This window comes from Malaya genurostris, chromosome 2 (assembly GCF_030247185.1).
Source record: "Malaya genurostris strain Urasoe2022 chromosome 2, Malgen_1.1, whole genome shotgun sequence".
Classification (NCBI taxonomy): Eukaryota; Metazoa; Arthropoda; class Insecta; order Diptera; family Culicidae; genus Malaya; species Malaya genurostris.
In genome coordinates, this window is record NC_080571.1 from 64979720 (window position 1) to 65000371 (window position 20652).

General features: G+C 37.1%; 2 protein-coding genes across 9 annotated transcripts in view; both read left to right on the forward strand.

The window, feature by feature from the left end:
- Positions 1 to 2472: 2472 nt before the first annotated feature.
- Positions 2473 to 4627, forward strand: LOC131431098 (probable asparagine synthetase [glutamine-hydrolyzing]). Its single transcript, XM_058596596.1, has one exon. The coding sequence runs from the start codon at positions 2656 to 2658 to the stop codon at positions 4348 to 4350; it is 1695 nt and encodes a 564-aa protein (XP_058452579.1). The 5' UTR covers positions 2473 to 2655; the 3' UTR covers positions 4351 to 4627.
- Positions 4628 to 16536: 11909 nt separating this feature from the next.
- Positions 16537 to 20652, forward strand: part of LOC131427337 (uncharacterized) — a 50521-nt gene continuing 46405 nt past the window's right edge. For 2 of the 8 annotated variants that reach the window (XM_058590420.1, XM_058590422.1), the window contains exon 1: positions 16562 to 16882. The gene's annotated coding sequence lies outside the window, so the exon portion shown is untranslated. Of the gene's footprint in view, positions 16883 to 20652 lie in introns of all 8 variants that reach the window. The other 6 variants (XM_058590426.1, XM_058590423.1, XM_058590421.1 and 3 more) reach the window with 6 other exon arrangements.

The following is a 20652-nucleotide window of genomic DNA, read 5'->3' on the forward strand; positions in this document are numbered from 1 at the left end:
CTGGTAATAAGGACTGTTAAAGGAGCATTCTTGAAAGTTACAAATTGACAATTTTTCCCAATTTGAGCACCCTCATTGACAAAAATCGTTGATGTACATGCTCCTTTAGTATTACTTATCACCCGTCACTAAACTTCCCAAAAATACAAAATTGGCACTTTTTCTACGATTTTAAAATTCTCATTGATACGCGTTATCCTTAGTTAAAAATTCCTATAGGATTACTGTTGTCGCTAATTTTCATACTCATCGGGATCAACGATATTAGACGTAAATCAATCGGCACTCATATCTGATCTTGTTCATATATGATTTTCTTTCACAATGCTCATAGCTGATCGAATCGTCTAGTGATTTGATCTTACCGGAATCTGTGCTAATAGTAGGTCAAAATCACTAACGATTTTGTGTGACGGAAGATCAGTATTGATTTTGATCGATGTGATTCAAAGATCACTAATCAACACACAGAAAGATCACAGGCGATCATCTTCGCTAATGATTATGGTTTGATGATTTTTTGATCTTGATTTTTCCAGCTTTTAATCAAGAGTATCTTCGAAGTTAACAGTTTCACTGCCTGTAAAGTTCAAGAATTCAACTTCAGGATCTTTTACATATGGCTATAGCTTTCTAGTTAGATGCAAATATTTTAAAAAATTATACCTAAAATATTCGTATATTATCAGTAAAGCGCTCCATCAAAAAAGCATAAAAATTATTCGACGAAGGTATTAGAAGGTAACTTGAAATGTATGTGCGAGACCAGTTCTGAAGATTTATAACCTTTTTGTGTTCATTTATTTGCCAGTTTTAATTTTCTTTGGTGGAGTTTTCTGATACGGAGAGGTTAATAACCATAAAGTTAAAAGTAACATAATCGGGAATTACAGAATCGGTTGGATCTGAATGAAATTCAATTCATAATAGCTATGTTTAGTTCGTGGGAATCGATCGATACTTGTTCCATATTGGATGTATAGACACAATAATTTTAGATTTTTACATCGTGACAACAACAACAAAAAAGTTTTCTGCGGTCTAATACACATATTCAAGTTACCATGAATACACATAAATAAAACATTAATTTCCAAAGCTTTTTATCAAAAAGTCGCTGTGAGTGATACTGTTTGAAACATAGCAGATTCCAAAGAGTGATTGAGTGTTATATGAACGGTTGATATGTGCAACTTATCGTTGAAACCTCTTTTAAGTTTTGAATAACTGAACCGAATTAATATTTTGTGTGCTAAAAACGGACTTGAACTTTCCTGAGCAGAAAACGTTTAAAGATATTTTCAATGCAAGAACCGAACAAAAAACTTTGAATGTGATAACCGAATAAAATCTTAGTCGGTACTTTCAGAGCAGATAGGTTGATTTTTGCATGGAATTTTTCTACGTGTTTCCCTCGGCTGCGGGATTCATTATACGTATTGAATGTTATCCATTCAAAGTCGTTTGGTGTATTAATTAAAAGTATGCGCTTGCAACCCACTATTTAACCTACAAGTTGTTTGAGATCTAAAAGATTTTTGAATACTGGATATTGATGACGAACCTTATGTTTTAATCTGATTGTGTAGAAATCAGATATTTTTATCTTGAAGAATTAAGTTCGATAAAATATGTCTATTAAAATATTTTTCAGAATCAAAATTCATTCGAAAATTACTCCCATTATCGATATGATTAGGTTTAAAAAGTAGTTTAATATAATAAAATTACTAACGTAATTACTATATTTATTTCAAGATTATATTTTAATGGTTTTTATGTACGACCACGCAAACAATTTTGAATAAACTTTAAGGTGGTGTTGAGCAAAATCGCAATTCAAGAAGTAGATAAAAAAATCTTTAGAATGATTGAATAGTTACAGATACTTTTCCTCGCTTTTGAAAGACTAATCATCAACAATTGTGCCGTACGCAAAGGAAAGTAATTAAACCAATCTCGGAATACACAACTGTCGAAAAATGTAGGGTTTAATATTCTTATAAAATTGTATAAATGGTATATTGTGATCGGGGACTTATCGGAGAGTTAATCAGCACATGGTGCGACGCCTATTCTCATGCGACTAGAGCACTCGAACCTCGTTAACCTTATGCATATGCATAAAGTCTGCTGCTACTCTGTGTAATATAGAGTGCCTACAATTTAAAAAATAATCGCAATTTTAGTTTTGTCTCACAATTTTTTAATTCGCGGTATTCGGTTTTTTGATTCACAATCGCCAATCTTGATTCACATTGTCGTGCGCAAAATGGGCTTATTTCCACCTCTGCATCAAACTATATTCGTGACATCGTCATCATTAGCGAGTATATTTAATGCCATAGACATTATCGATTTCAGGAATCGTTGCAACAGCAGCCTTTGGTACGCTCTCCCATCAAACCGACACTGGAAAGCACGTGCTGCTTCTCGGATTCTCTCGCGCATTCTGTGCTAGCCATCGTGCTATAAAGACCTATAAAGGCTTGCGGTGCATTGCTACTTCCAACCAGTGTCCTTTCAACAGTCGAAATAGGAACGAATTAAACAATACCCAATAGCAACAACAACAAAAAACAGTACTTTGACTTTCTACCAGCAAAACCGATAAACGAGTTCTGAGGTTGTGTAAAGTTAGAACAAAAATTAGAAATGTGTGGAATCTTTTCGATATTCCTGAAACATCCCGATGCCGATGGTAGCAGTTCGATTCTTCGCCGGGCTGGCAATCGTACCGAATCACTCCGGGAACTGGCTTTCCGACAATCGAGCAAACAGCGACATCGTGGACCGGACTATACGGGTTTGGTGGAGGACAAAGAGGCCCGTTTGGTGATGGTGCAGGAAAGATTATGCGTCCTGGGTGTCAAAACCGGGAGCCAGCCATTTGTGTCCCGAGATGGAACGGTACTTTTGGTTGCCAACGGAGAAATTTACAACTATCTCCCGATGGCTAAGCTGGTAAACAATGCGTTGGATGTTGACGAAGAAACGTACGTTCCAAGAAGTGATTGCGATGTCATTATGGCATTCTACGAACATTTCGGTGTTGCTGAACTGATGAAAACCATTCGGGGAATGTTTGCGTTTGTTTTGTATGACAAACGGAATGATCGAATTCTGATGGCACGAGATCCTATCGGCATAATTCCGATGTACTACGGGACGGATCTGGCAGGTAATGTTTGGGTTGCCAGTGAGATGAAGTGCTTAGTGGAGAAGTGTCCTGAGATCAAAATTTTTCCACCCGGACACATGTTCTATGGATCAAGACGTAATATGGAACCGAAGCAATATTTCCAGCCGGACTGGTTAGTAGAGATACCCACTATGTCGGTCGACTTGAAAGAACTGAGAATGCGATTGGAGGATGCAGTTCTTTCACATTTGCAGTGCGATGTTCCGCTGGGTGCATTACTCAGTGGTGGTTTGGATTCTAGCTTAATCGCCTCGATTGCCACGAAGATCATGAGAAAGCGCCACGGTCAGGATTATAGACTGAAAACCTACAGTGTCGGTCTGGTGGGTGGACCAGATTTCGAATATAGTAGAATGGTAGCTGATTACATTGGCAGTGACCACACCGACGTGTATTTTACGGTGGACGAAGGACTCAACTACATACGCGATATAATTTTCCACACCGAAACTTATGACATAACCACAGTGCGCTGTTCGATTCCAATGTTCCTGCTAACAAGACTAATCAAAAGTGAAGGTATAAAAATGGTACTTTCCGGTGAGGGTGCCGACGAGCTTCTCGGTGGCTATCTTTATTTCCACCAAGCACCAAACTCTTCAGAATTCCACCTGGAAACAGTCAAGCGTGTTATGGACCTGCATTACGCCGATTGTCTTCGAGCCAACAAATCAACCGCTGCATGGGGCCTGGAGCTTCGTGTACCCTTTTTGGATACCGACTTCGTCAACTACGTGATGAGCATCCGACCCGAAGATCGAATGCCGTGCATCAAGAGAAACGGAAAAGTTCAATCAATGGAAAAGTTCATTTTGCGAGAAGCATTTGCAAACAACTATCTCCCGGATGCGGTCCTGTGGCGCCAGAAGGAACAGTTTTCCGATGGTGTCGGGTATAGTTGGATTGACACGATCACAGAATACGCGGCGTCGCATGTGAGCGATGAAGAATTTGCCGGAGCAGCTGAGCAATTCCCGATCAATACTCCACCTACCAAGGAGGCCTATTACTACCGGCAGGTATTCGAAGAAATGTTTCCCCACCAGAGCTGCGCGTCTACCGTGAAACGGTGGGTGCCACGGACGGACTGGGGATGCTCGGCGGATCCGTCCGGGCGGAAACAGCACGCGCACATCAAGAAGAACTAGATTAGACCAGTTGGAAATCGATGGCATGGCATGTTGATTGAACGTTGGTACATTCAACCGTTATTAGAGAGATAAGGACAATGTAGATTAGATGACTATCTATGGAGTGATGTGTTTAGCCTAAGGTATGTTAAAACAGTAAATCACAAAGCAAGCTATGACTTGCGGACAGCTTGATACCTTAGCAGATGTGGCAGATGGAAATGAAAATGCGATAATCTTTTTGTTTATTATTTATTGAATAAAATGAATAACATGAATGTTTGAGTGACAAAAATGTAAATGTTTTCAATATTATAAAACAATACTGAAAGCCCGTTAACATTCCGAAGCTCATCTACATGATGATTCGTTCAGTTTTATGAGTAAATGTCCATACAAAGATGGTACAATTTCAGTCAGATGCACTAAAAAATTAAGTATACTAGTAAATCCAAGAATATGTGAAATATTCGAGTGCGAATATTTTATTCAATGAGCAACCAGAGATGAAGTGTTTATTTTTTAGTGAGTGATGTAGAATTAAATAATGTTTTTTCCCTTTTCTAGTTGTCTGTCCATCAATCTAGCAAAGTTTGTACAATTAGAACTTAAGTTGAAGACTCTCAGTTTCCTAGTACTACGATCTAATGAATAATGTATGAACGTTTCAGCAGCAGTCGCATCTCTCGCCTGGCAACAATTTTGTTTGAGGTAAAAACCTGTTTTAATCCACCCAGTGGTGTAATCAAGTTTTTCCGATATTTTACACGGAAACACCCGCGATCGCAATTCCTCTAGAATATTAAGGTGAAATGTAGCGAGGTGCGCGCGTCGCGTTTTTAATCAATTATTTAGAAACTAGATACAATTTCGAAAAACCAAAAGCAACAAGTTTTCGCGATTAAATTTCTCACAACTAAGTATTCTTAGAATTTTGAAACTTTGCTTTGCCGAGCTGTATTTGGTTTTTGAAAAATATAACTGGTCACTTTTCCGTTTTGGGATGATTTTTGAATTGAAAAATAGTGTTTGGAGCAAAATTTTACGAAGAATATGGGAAGGAAACTCAAAATTATAAAACTTTAGTTGAAATAACCGAAACAAGAAAAAAATTTCAAAATTTTCTATATTACTTGCGCGCTTCTGTTTCGTATGATAAAGAGTAAAAATTACATATAATATAAAAATTGACACGAATTTATGCATTGAGTTTTGTGTAGAAATAACAACGAGTTGAATACAATAAAATGGGTATTATAAGAAATCATTCATTTTCTAAGGTAACTGACGTTTATAATGCTAGTAATGTTCGGCTTTGTTTACCAATAGAGTGAATTAAATGAAAACAATCCAATTATTATCATTCAGTTCGCTTTCACATCTCATCCAAGTCAGTCGATATAACAAAACCGCTTACGTTCGGGACGGAAGAAACCAAGTACAGTATTGTGTAGTGAACAATAGAACGACCTCGAAATGAGCGAACCAAACGAACAAAATCTACCGCCGACACGAAAGAATACAATTGTTGTTGACTTCAGGTAGTGTTAAATTCGATACGAGAACTTGAAGGTTTGCTTAAGGAGCAAATGCATCTTGACATTAAACGTGTGCATTTACTTCAATGCAATAAGACGAATAATGTTGTTTACATCCAGTTTTATAAGGAGTTGGATGAAATTCAATTCGCTAAAGACAATAACATTGTGCACTATGTGAAGCACGAAAACATTAAGTACAACATTCCAGTATATATGGAAGATAGTGCTATAAAAGTGCGTGTGCATGATCTTTCCTCAAGCCGTCACCGATTCATATATTCCTAAAACTATGTCCCAATACGGAGAGATTCTCTCTATAGAAAAAGAAAAGTGGAAGAACTTTTTCCCCGGTATTCTAAATGGCGTACGATTATTACGCATACACTCGAAGAAGGCTATACCTTCTTATGTGATTTTCGGTCAAGATACAAGAATTCCGTACAATTCACTTGTTACCTATGACAATCAGATGACCACATGTCAATATTGCCAAAAAGCTGTTCACTACGGTAACCCATGTGATAAACTGGACAAGGAGACAACCACACCAAAGGACAACGGTGCTTCCTTCACACCAAGTGACCCCCGATCCTCGTTGGATGGAAACGGAAACTCATCTCCCCCTAGAAGAAGGGTGACAACGAGATCCAATAGCAAAAAAAGAAATTTTTTTAAGTAATAAAAATGTAAGCCAATCGGCCACGTAAAGCTTTTACGCAAAAAGGCCAGAATAAAAATTTTATTATAAAAAAAAAGTATTATCATTCATTTAGAACAATGAAATATACAACATTCATATAACCTAGTGCCAGAATCACAATTTAAAAACGTTTATGAAAAATGTATTTATTATGAGCTCTAGTAAGTCCTTCACATTTTATACAATTTCCGTATTAATCCCATACTTATATAAAATTTTATGTATCAAAAACTTCTAACGGCAGAACAGACATACCCCAACGCGATCTGGAATAACTCCGATGTTTTTAGACCGCTGCGGTTCCGTATGAGTCAGCATAGACTAGAAGAAAATCTGTTTTTTTTTGACACTGGACGCATCGAAATTGATCAACGGTATCAAGAGTTATTATTTTTTGAAAAAATAAATTCGTCAAAAATCCCTACCCGAGCGTCTGAGTGTTAAAGTCGTTTCGGAAAACAAGTTGACAACTTCCGGTTCATCAATATTTCCCAAAATCGTAACAAATCGGTATTTTCGGAATGGGATAAATGAATGGATGAAGGAAAATCCAAAATCCAAGATGGTCAAGAAGGCGACTTCCGGTTTATAGATATTTCTCAAAACCCGTAACGAAATGGGCATTTTCTGAACAGGATTGATGAATAGATGTTTTTAAACCATGATTGAAGTCGTTTCAAAATTCGAAATGGCGACTTCCGGTACAACGAAAAAAACGTAACAAAATGGTTGTATTCAGAACTTGATTGAAGAGAAGATGTCGGAAAACGATCTTTGAAGTCGTTTAAAAATTCTAGATGGTGACTACCGGTTTATAGATATTTCTCAAAACCCGTAACAGAAAGGGTGTTTTCCAAACGGGATTGTTGAACTGATGTCGCAAAACTATGATTAAAGTCAAAATGGTAATTTCCGGTTCATCGATTTTTTCCAAAAAATGTCACAAATTGGATATTTTTGGAACGGGATTGAAGAGAAGATATTGGAAAACGATGTTTGAAATCGTTTAAAAATTCAAGATGGCGACTTCCGGTTTATCGATATTTCTGAAAAATCGTATCAAAATGGGTATTTTGGGAACGAGATTGATGAGTAGATGTCAGCAAACGATAGTTGAAGTCGTTCCACAATCCAAATTGGTGACTTTCGGTTGATCAAAATTCATTACAAACCATTACAATATAAGCATTTTCGAAACGGGTTTGATGAGTCGATGTCTCGAAACGATACCTTAAGTCGTTTCAAAATTCAAGATGGCGACATCCGATTAATCGATAATGGTCGAAATCAGTAACACAATTAATAAGTTATAATTACAGTTCAATTAGTCGGAGGACTTAAATCCTCCGAACGTACCGAAACTGCGACCAATCGAAAAATTCTGGCCCATCATAAGGCAGGTACTAAGAAAACATCCTATCGAAGTAAAAACGGAGGAAGATAAGAAAAAATGGAATCACACACAAAACAAAATGTTGGTCCAAACTTTATGCAAGACCTTGTGAGTAGTGTTAAGAGGAAGGTTCATTCATTTGGGTATGATATTGAAATTCAATAAAGCGAACATGGGAAAGTTAAACAATATAGATTCATTCATATATATATATATATATATATATATATATATATATATATATATATATATATATATATATATATATATATATATATATATATATATATATATATATATATATATATATATATATATATATATATATATATATATATATATATATATATATATATATATATATATATATGAATGAATCTATATTGTTTAACTTTCCCATGTTCGCTTTATTGAATTTCAATATCATACCCAAATGAATGAACCTTCCTCTTAACACTACTCACAAGGTCTTGCATAAAGTTTGGACCAACATTTTGTTTTGTGTGTGATTCCATTTTTTCTTATCTTCCTCCGTTTTTACTTCGATAGGATGTTTTCTTAGTACCTGCCTTATGATGGGCCAGAATTTTTCGATTGGTCGCAGTTTCGGTACGTTCGGAGGATTTAAGTCCTCCGACTAATTGAACTGTAATTATAACTTATTAATTGTGTTACTGATTTCGACCATTATCGATTAATCGGATGTCGCCATCTTGAATTTTGAAACGACTTAAGGTATCGTTTCGAGACATCGACTCATCAAACCCGTTTCGAAAATGCTTATATTGTAATGGTTTGTAATGAATTTTGATCAACCGAAAGTCACCAATTTGGATTGTGGAACGACTTCAACTATCGTTTGCTGACATCTACTCATCAATCTCGTTCCCAAAATACCCATTTTGATACGATTTTTCAGAAATATCGATAAACCGGAAGTCGCCATCTTGAATTTTTAAACGATTTCAAACATCGTTTTCCAATATCTTCTCTTCAATCCCGTTCCAAAAATATCCAATTTGTGACATTTTTTGGAAAAAATCGATGAACCGGAAATTACCATTTTGACTTTAATCATAGTTTTGCGACATCAGTTCAACAATCCCGTTTGGAAAACACCCTTTCTGTTACGGGTTTTGAGAAATATCTATAAACCGGTAGTCACCATCTAGAATTTTTAAACGACTTCAAAGATCGTTTTCCGACATCTTCTCTTCAATCAAGTTCTGAATACAACCATTTTGTTACGTTTTTTTCGTTGTACCGGAAGTCGCCATTTCGAATTTTGAAACGACTTCAATCATGGTTTAAAAACATCTATTCATCAATCCTGTTCAGAAAATGCCCATTTCGTTACGGGTTTTGAGAAATATCTATAAACCGGAAGTCGCCTTCTTGACCATCTTGGATTTTGGATTTTCCTTCATCCATTCATTTATCCCATTCCGAAAATACCGATTTGTTACGATTTTGGGAAATATTGATGAACCGGAAGTTGTCAACTTGTTTTCCGAAACGACTTTAACACTCAAACGCTCGGGTAGGGATTTTTGACGAATTTATTTTTTCAAAAAATAATAACTCTTGATACTTTTTGACTCAACTCTTACTTCGTAAATTCGACAGCATTCACGGTATTTGAAAAGTATCGCGTTTTGTCGTTTACGTCACTTATACCATTATATCTCCGGATTAGGAAGGAACTGCCAATTGATCGTCGAACTTGATTTAAAATCCGACAGTTGCTTTCAAACGAATCACAGACATTTCCCGATCTAGTAGAGATAAATAGAATAGTATATAACACTAGGGGTTTTCGGAGCTCCGAACAAAAGTCGGTTTATATTACCTACCTATAAACAAAGACAAAAATAAAGTTTCTTGGAAAAACACAGAAATTTTCGGTTAAGTAAAAAAACTAAGTTCATCGATTTTCCCGTTTGTTTATATCATTGAACAGCTCGAAGTGCTCGGTAGTTTTTTACAGACCATAGAAAATCACATTACTGAACACCGAACGGTCAAATAAAAATTCGGTTAAATGATAATTAACCAAGAACACTGATGTAAAGCTCATCTTCAAGTGATAAGTTAGCTTTGTAAGTGGAGTCATAAAATTTTCGTTAATAGTTGAATATACTTAATCGACTCGTTTAAACAACAACTACTGTAAAAAGAAAGAAATATAATTTGACTGACATTTACATCACGACCAGGACCTTCAACGTGGGAAGAAGTGTGCAGAAGCGCTTACCAAAACGTCTGCTACCTTTTCGCATACAACACAATTGTATCGTTGCATTTTGGAAGGATTTGACATCTTACCATTACGGAAAAAAGACCACCAAGTGACATGCCACGAGAAACGTCCAGATGGTGTCCAAGTATATGAACCCTCTCAACACTCTAGATCTATAAATTATTTAGCCAACGAAACACTTCCCTCAAGAAATCACAAAAGATAGTTGTCAACGAAATACAGTTTAAGGTAAACTGATGGAATGAGTCAAACAAAAGGCACGACATTTAACAAATAGAACAAATTTTTTATTTGGGATGATGGCCACTTTATGAGAATTTACCCTACGAAAAATATTGAATGTCGAGTGAACGTTCCCAAACGTGAGCTGTGAGACAAAGTCGATGGCAGATACTATCATCTCCCAGGTGGTCACGTATTTGACACGTTCGAAACATTGTCTCTGTTGTTCCGATTCACCCAACGTCACTGTAGCTACTGTAGCTTCGTGGAAATTTGCATCTCTGTTGACGTCACTACTCGCCGTCGTTACAGTGTATTATCCTTATAAAAATAGCTCGCAGTTGCTAAATCACTTTACGTGAATTTCACGCAAACGCACTGGCTACCAGAAAAGGGGGCAACACCGAATGACGTCAGCATCGAGGAGCACTAATCGCAGGAAAAGGCGCTTTCACTTTTCTTTGGAAAGAAAACTAGATAACACCACTACAAATGGAAGGCATTGGGGTGAATTTCGCAATCGAGCGTGTACATGTATGGGTAGACGGACGAATATTATTTTCTGCTTTCTCAACAGCAAAGCACGTGGTTTGTTGCGATGCAAACGTCAACGATGGCACGTCACAAATGGATCCATTCTAGCGCGGTTGTGAGATTGTTTTTTTTCTCCTAGCGATGGTTGAAATTCGCTGCTCGATAGGATAGTTTTGAGTTGTTGGTGTTTAGTGATTTCACTGGTTTTCCGGGTTTGCACCTACACGGAATTCGAGAAAAATGTGCTGATATGGCACGTGACTGTCAGAATCTCAAATCAAATAACACGGTTTGCTTTGACGCGTTTTCTAACGAATGTAAATGTACCTTTTTAGGGTTAATGCATCTAACTGAGCACCTAGCTTTGAATACACTCGACCTGCTGTCGGAAGCGGCTGCCTTTCGCAAGCAATTTTGTAAACCACCCGTAATGCCTTAGTTGAGTCGGAATCCCCGTTGCAAAGTTGCATCGAAACTTGGAATTCATCGCGAGTACTAGACATAAGGTGAAGCAGTTAGAGTCGTCCAATAACCGAGCGGCCGCTTCTGTAACCACCTGGTTCGACCGGTTTATCCATAGCTTGGTATATTTACCGAACAATGAATAGCTTGGTATATTTACCGAACAACAGCTTGGTATATTTACCGAACAACGAAAGGCCAAATTCCACGGAAGGAATGTAATGCCAGGACTTTGCTTTGCTTTGCTGCTAGTGGTCGTAATATGATTTGACTTTCTTTTATTATGCTATAACGGTTGATCTGAGTTGTTTGATGTCTTTACAATAGTTACTCAGCTTAGTATGGAGATTCTTCATAAATGACAAACCATGTTCCAAAACTTATTGTCCGGTTTTTGCACTTAATGTTTTTATGTGGAACACATATTTATTTTTTATATAAGGGTACAAATTAGAAACTCAAGGAGGTAAATGTACAGAACAGAGGTCATGTTATAAACACTGCTCAGTCAGTTTTATTTCGATTTGTAACATTATTTCACCAAGTGAATGGAAGTGCGGGCATCGAGCGGCTACCTTATACCAGAGGGGTGGTACACCTTGTGTACTAGAAACTGGCTTCAGAGTACTGGACAAGTTGCGCCATTGCGTGATGGAATGGGAACCAATCAGCGACAGCGTGTGTATGTTGAAGATTGAAGGCCGTTTTTTAACAACAGCATCATCAACGTACAGAAGAGAATGAAGCATTCTACGCTCAGCTGGAACGAACCTACGACTGTGGTCCTTGGCAAGATGTGAAGCTCGTCATCTGTGACATAATGACTCAGATAGGCTTGTGATAGGATTGGAAAGCCTGCATGTGGCCTTAAACGACAACGGTCTCATAAGGGCTGAAATGTCACTGCTCAGCGTCACACGGAAATTCTTCTTCGAGACGTCATCAATGTTCGAAAAAACCGCTGCGCAAATATATGGACAACTATCATTTATATATATGCTCGAAACTATCGACGGAACATTACGCTTGTTGCACAAGAACGCCGAAACTCAACATTAAGCAACTGCAGATCGTTATGCCCATTAGCAGGAGTCACTTGTATAGACCACCAACGAAAAATCAGCTATGCGCAGCGACTCTTGAAGATGGTTGAAGGCATATAATGACCGCCATAAATAGCACTGTAGCGACCATACTAGGTACGAGGACAACGAATCGATGAATGATACAGTTAAACACGGAACTAAAGAATTCAGTTTTTCGGATAAAAGACTGTCCCAGAAAGTATGGACGCAACCAAAAACCGCTGCCATTTCGCAATGGTTTAGAATCTGTCAATTTTTATGGCTGCGTCCTGTTGTTTACACTCTTCTCTAACCACTTGTGCAGTTGTTTATTCGTTTTCATTAGTTTGTTTGGAAATGCGTGGACTTTCAGCAGAACAACGTCGAAAAATTGTGTACAAATGGTGCACAGAACGCGGACTGTAACTGAGAAAGATAGTAAAAATGGAAGGAGTAAGTGAAAAAGCCGTGCAAAATGCAATCAGGAATAAACTGGATAAACCGAAAACGGGTCGAAAAAAGGTCTTGCTCAGTTGAATAAACGTATACTGAAGGCGTTCGAGCAAAAGAAGGAGGTTTCAGTTCGGGATGTGGCCAAAAAAGTAGGCACTTCGAAGTCAAATGTTCTTCGTGCTAAAGAACGTTTGAATCTTCAAACCTATAAGAAGCAGAAACAACCAAAACAATAAATAAGAAATAAGAAGCATCGATCAGGCCGAGGGTTCGAAAGCTGTACAATACGATTTTTGCTGGAAATTTGAACTGCATAATCCTGTTACCTTCTGGCGAGTTCTTGCTTCTTGCCACTACTCGAAATCAACGGTAGAATGGTATACTACCAAAAATGTCTCAAAAGACATGAATCCACCAAATTGCCGACAACTTCGACCAATTGAGGAATTTTGGGCATTAACGAAGGCACATCTTAGGAAACATGTCTCGGCAGCCGAAACTATTCAACAGTTCGAAAAAGATTGGAAAAAGGTGTCAAAACTTGTCGCCAAGAAGTCTGTACGGAATTTAATGAGGAACGTTCGTAAGAACGTGCGCCAGCTAGTCTACAATGGCTAAGTAGCAAATGTTGAGAATAATATTCTGTTGTTGTAGTCTAATATTATCAGTATATCGAATAAAATTTGAATATCGAACACTTGTAAATTATTTACAGCGAAATCAAAGTGCGTCCATACTTTCTGGAACAGTCTTTAGTTATGATTCCTGATAGATCAGACATGAGTGCCGATAGATTTACGTCCAAAATCGTTGATCCCCCCATGAATATTGTCAATTTGTAACTTCCAGAAATGCTTCTTCAACACTCCTTATTTCCAGAACTGGGAAAGATTCCGGTTTTGGTACGGCACGGTCTAAATAGTTTCAACAGATGTTGCCATCCGGTGCCCGATTCACGCTTCACTGAATACTAGTTAAAGAGAAATGATTACTAGATGAAGGTTTCATGGAAATAATAAGCTTGGATCGTAATGACATTGATAATGTTTATTTTACAACTTTACCTACGCAACAGTAATACGCAATGCGAAACTCGTAAAAATAAATTCCACATCAAATAGTGATAACAACGACAAAACACGTTGTTTTACTTCCAGCTGGTTGATGCTGATGGTGGTGTTCATGCACTATTTTGATATTAAGCCCATAAACCGCTATTTCTCATGAATTTGATTTATAGAAGTAACAGGAGCGCAGGATTTGGCATGTCTTGAAAACACAACAAGCACATCGTTTGAATAGCGTGTTTGAAATAGCGTAGCTAAATGCTGCACACTTGTTACTGTGTATTCAATATTTAACTTAATGTACGTACCGGTGTGTTTCATAACCCATCTCTGCTTAGGCGTCAGGCACAAATTACGTCACGCTAAATTTCAATAAACTTAACTCTAACCCCTTCTAACCGGCCCAAAAAGAAGTCGAAAAAAGGTCGAAAAGACATTTTTTGTAGCAAACGGGTTTAGTTCTAAACAATTCTGCTTACTATTTAAATTTTATGTATATCCTTTGTACCTTTTTCGACTTACAATAAATATATGTGAGAACTTTATTACAACATTTGAGCTAGTTTTGAAAAGTTTTTGGAAGCTTTTCACTTTATCCCAATATCGAATCGAATGATCGGTTAAAGTTTGGCAACTTAACTCAATATTTACGGTTGGTTTCTTCAGCAAAACGATAGCCTTACTCAGCTCGTTTTACTACAGCACGTTGGAACAAGAAAAAATTAATATTAAATTAAATTATTATTAAAATTAGCTAACGAGGAAAATAGGTTCGAAAAAGACATTACGAATGAAATGAAAACTGCGAAAAAGTTACCCCAAAGACGGTACTCGAACCCGTAGATTCTCCTCTCCGGGGTAAGCTTTTGGTCAATTCTTCTCGGGATAGAAGATAGAGGGTTGGAGTCCAATCTGCGGTAACTTTTTTGTAAATACCCTTCCATATTTGTGTTCGATTATTTTGCCTTTCTCTATTACTGTCCATACTTGCATATCAGTCCCATACGGAAAATCGGCATGTCGAGAAAAAGACGATTAAAATTTTATTTTCGAATTTTTCGATTTGTTGTGCTACCTAATGCTAAATCATGGTATTATTACATGAAATATCGGTAATACACCTTTGCTATTCCAATATTGCAACAAATGAAATTATTGAAATTTGCATTGAATGGGACTGATATGCGGGTACTTTTCATATGGGACAGACATGAAATGATATTTTTTCACATTTTACTGAACAAACCCTCAACTTTTATTGCAATTTCTGAGAGTATATTGAGGATAGATTTCATTCCTCAAGCTAACTCAAAATTGGCGAAAATCGATATGGGACAGATATGCGAGTATGGGCAGTATAGAAAGGTATTTGAATTGCTGCTCGATGATTGGCAAATGTCTGTGTGTGCACATTTGAAAGATTTTTTTACCGCTCAATTTTCTCAGAAATGGTATAACCGATTTCAACAAGTTTAGGCTTGTTTGAAAGCCACTAATAAATTGTGGATCTAGTTCGAAGATCAAATGGATGTGATTTATGGTTCTAATGGTATAAGCGACGTAACCGACAAAACGCATTGTTTTTTTGCCTCTCATTTTTCTTAGAGATGGCAGAACCGATTTAAACAAATTCAGGCTTGTTTGAAAGCTACTATTGTACTATTGATCAAGTTCAAAGATCAAAAAGCTGTCACTTCCGATTCCAGAAATATAATGGTATAAGTAACGTAACCGACAAAATGTGTTTTATTTAGATTAGCATAATTTATCTCATACAAAAAGGCAACGCAAATGTCAAGCGCTTGGCTTGAGAAATGATGCCGAATATGTGACATAAACGCTGAGTCATGCTCTCTCGATTCAATCTGAATGAATTGGTGTCAAAAATGAGCCAACAATATTTTAACGAGACTGTTTTGATGTAAGAGAAAGGCATTATCACACCACTTTTTTTGAATCTGTTTTCCTGGTTAGATACTGATAAAATTTCAAACTAACTCAAGGTAAATAAATAAATAAATCGTAAAAAATCTAGTTTTGTACAATTTGGGGAGTTCTGAAAAAAATCCCATCTATCCTACAAAAACCAATTAACAGAAAGTGATTCTTTCGGTTTACCCGAACAATTTCTATTCGTTCACAAAGTTTCGCTAACTTTGGTTATGGTTCAGAAAATACTACTTAAAACCCATATATTTTTCTGTTTGGAATCGTCATTCCAAACGTCACATTCCATTGCAAAAAACGACCCAACCATCTGGCAGCACGGTCCTGGTCCATCACTCTCCCGCACATAGGATGCGGGAAACGATGGTTCCTAGACAGTCTCATCACACACCACCATCGCATACGATACACACCTACTGACGACGACTACGACGACGACGACGATGACGGCGACGACGGCGATAACGATGAAAATTTACCGACCGAGATTTGGGGGTGTTGGTGGTTAACAGCCCGTACCGAATGGTTTCACTACTGGCGCGGTTCACTTTTCCGTGATTTTCTCGGCCGTCGGTTGCCCGAGAGTCGCCAGTTTTTCCTCGATCTTGGCCGTGTGCGGTTGCCATTGAAGTGCGTGTCTGCGTTTGTTCGTTCGTTCATTCGTTCGTTTGTTCGTTTTCTTCTCTATTTTCCTTAGTCCTGAGTGACTGACCGTGTGGCGAAGGGGGAGGTGATTTCGTTTCCCGTGCTATCTGCCTCCTACATGTTTGTCTGGTTTCTGTGTAGTTTTTTCCGGTTTTGATTTCGCTATCTGAACTAAAATAGCCCCAGTAGAACGCGTTTCGGTGTCTTCGAACGGTTGAAGAGACACAATCGAGTGAAAACGGTTTTGGGAAGTAAATGAGATGTAATTATAAAGATGAAACAGTGCCAAATGGAGGAGAATCTTTCGGGCGAATAGCGGAGATAAAGTTCTAATGCGTTCGGGTTCTACTACAGTGAAAAAAAAGCTATTGATTCTCGATGCATTCAACTTTGAAATCATTCTATTTTGGTGCTTGGTGGATGTTGTTTTTGTTGCTGCTAAAAAATGATCTATTGTTGATTTGCGTGTCGTTTTGATTTGCGCAGAATTATACTTCCTGAGCAGTTAAATTTTATAAAGAAAATTGAAGAAGAAAAATTTGTCGTAAAACTCGTGTCATAATTTTCCGTCCAATATCTTCTTGAACCTTCACCAACACAGATGTTCGGTCTGTGGACATACAGTAAACGATCGACCGAAGAGGAGAACACTCATGAATCGACACCAGCAGCAGCAGCAGCAGCATCAGCAGTAACCGTGCCCCGTGTGAATGGATGAGTGGGTGGTGACGCTTGGTGTACGAGATAAAAACAGCTCCCACTCGCTCTCATGATCTGGGAGGACGAGAGTTTTCCTGATGTTATCTCGCTCGTGCACCCAACTACAACCATCCCGGTCGGTTGCAATTCGAAAGCACAGAACTTTCCAAGGAAAACGATGAAGTATCGCCTCGAATGACGACATTGCTCATGGCGGCCCAACTTGGCACGGTGCACCGAACACCATACGAGCCGGTGAAGTCGTTGTAAAATTGGAAAACGTTTCCCAGAAGAAACCTGATAGCAAACACAAATATTCGAAGAATGCTTGACAAAAACAAATATGCTCTCTGTTTTGAGAGTGTGGTTCTATCGTACGAATTCCCTTAAGATGTCTACCTTCAGCATCGGAAATGGGAACAATAAATATGTCAATGATTGGAAATAAGAAGTACAGAACTGAAATGCTTTATAGCCAGTTTTTCAGGTGCAGGCTACTTACAGGATTTTCGAAGCTTAGAGCATTTTATTTGGTGGATGTCAGTTCAAACACAACACAACAAAAGTTCCATAAATAAATTATTATGACTTATTGAATATTACAGAAACTAAATTTATTATGATTTCTAACGCACAGACTCACAAATATAGAACTATAGATTGTACTATTAAAAGCAGTTTCAATGCGATGTTAAATTTAATCGATTCGTTCTTTATATTAGTTAGTTAGGTAGTATATTAGTTCCTTTCCCTTCGTTACGTATGTGATTTTTTGTTGGGAAAATTGTAACCCTATTTGTGGTTACAATTTTCCCAACAAAAAATCACATACACCAGTTCAAGAAAAAAACTGTTTTGTAAGGTCTCTTAAAATGACACGGAAATATCTGAATATTTATGTTTCTAATAAACACAGCAACTATCAAATAGTGTGCTTTTGTGGCTCAGTCGATTAACGGACATACTTGAACCGAACATAATTGGATCAATTATGTTCGGTTCAAGTATCGCAGTCGCTATCAGCTTTTGTTTAAACGACATAACTTTCAAGTCCATCGGTTAAGACAATCAATTAGGATGGTCACCGATATGACAAATATTACAAAAGAACGCGCTTTAATGTAGTGCAAGGAATCAAAATTTATACCAGCAATTTTGACAACTTTCTTGAAAAATCTATCATCTAGGAAACATAAATGTATCAAATAAAGCCAGATACCGGACTCAATGAAACACAATCCACAATGTAACCCGACTGGTTGTGAGGTTCTATATTCTACATTACCCCTCAGTATCTTATTCCGCAAGAAAGCACTAAGCAATCGTTCAGTCAGCAATCCAGTCTCCATTCTATCCCGCTTTTCTGAAATTACTCTTTTAACGAAACAAGATTTGTCCTTATATCGCATTAAATTGATATCGATCGTATAGAAGTTGTTCAACGCAAATTCATAAGGCTCGCACTTCGAAATCTACCATGGAGAAACCCGTGGAACCTTCCAAGGTATAAAGATCGTTGTCGACTTATCGAGCTGAGTCCGCTGTCTATTCGTAGAAACGTTTACAAGGCTGTTTTCATCGCTGATTTAATACAATCCAATATTGATTGTTCTGATCTCCGGTTTTCGACATCCATTGTCGCAGTCTTCGTTGTCATTCATTCTTACGAATCTCTCGTGCCAGTGCCAACTACGAATATAATTAACCATTTTTCAGTATGTGTCGTTTATTTCACAGTTGCTCTCAAGACTTTTATTGCCATGTCTCTCGAAAAGCGATAAAAAGAATATTCAAAGGTTTCTTATATAGGAGATTTTATGGCTTTGGAGAAAGAGATTGGATAGTTTCAGCTCTAATGGGTTTTCCCCGTTCCTAATAAATAAAATAAACGAAATAAATAACATAAAAAAGTAAATAAAACAAATAAAATGAATAAATTAATAAAATACATAAAATAAATAAAATAAGCAAAATAAATATAATACATAAAATAACTAAAACAAAAATACTTAATAATATAAATAAAATAAATAAAATAAATAAAATAAATAAAATAAGTAAAATAAATAAAATAAATAAAATAAATAAAATAAATAAAATGAATAAAATAAATAAAATAAATAAAATAAATAAAATAAATAAAATGAATAAAATAAACAAAATAAATATAATAAATAAAACAAATAAAATAAACAAAATAAGTAAAATAAACAAATGAAACGATTCCTATTGAATTAGTTTTATATAACATTATACGTAAAAATTGTGGAGTGCAATACGGTCTCGTACAACGCGATTTTTTACAATTTAACCTTCAAAACAAACAACATGGAAACTGTCCAAGGTTCTTAAGAAGCTCGGAAACCAATTCCTACTCTCAAACAGCGAAAGAGCTCAAAAACTTGCTCAACAGTTTGAGTGTTCACAATTTTAATTTGAACGTTGTAAACTATTTTGTTTTTTTTTATAAAAATTTTTTTTATTCAGGCCAATTTGCGTACAAGCTTTACGTGGCCGAATGAGCCATGTTTTTATTAGATAAAATAAATTTTTTACCGTTGGATCTCGTTGTCACCCTTTTTCTAGGGGGAGAGGAGCTTCCATTTTTATCTTGCGATGAGTGAGGGGCACTTTGTTCGTGGCTCGTCTCGTCCTCCATTGCCGCATCGGTGGTATCGTTGTTGGTTTCCGTTTTTTCTTTGTTTTCCTTGTAATTCGCATTCTTGGGTTGGTTGTTAGTTGCTGTAGACGCGCCTTGTTGTGCATTATTTGCAGTTGTTGGTGGGTTTGATGGTACAACAGAAGTACTGCGCTCACTAGTTTCCGTTGTTGGACGGTTGTCCTTATTTTTGTTTAAAGATGTCCTTTTTGCAGTTTCAGTGCAAGGTTTGCCGTAGTGTGCAGGTTGTTCACAAAACTGACATGTAACCAGTTGATTTTCATACGTAATCAGCGTTTTACACGGATGTATCCCGTCTTGATCACAAATGATGTAAGATGGAATTGCTTTACGTAGTTTCATACGTACTACTCGCACGCCATTCCGGATACCCGGAAAAAAATTCCGCCATACTTCCCTTTCGATGGAAAGAACTTCACCGTACTGCGACATACATTCCCGAACATACTGCTCGCTGGTCTGCGGGGGAAGGTCATGCACGCGTACTTCTATGGCATTGTCCACCATGTACACAGGGATTTTATATTTAACATTGTCATGATCAATACTGTGGACCCCGTTATTAACCGAAGCAAATGCAATTGCATCTTTTTCACGTTTGAACATAATGTACACACAGTTAGACGCCTTGTTGAATTGAATCTCACTTACAT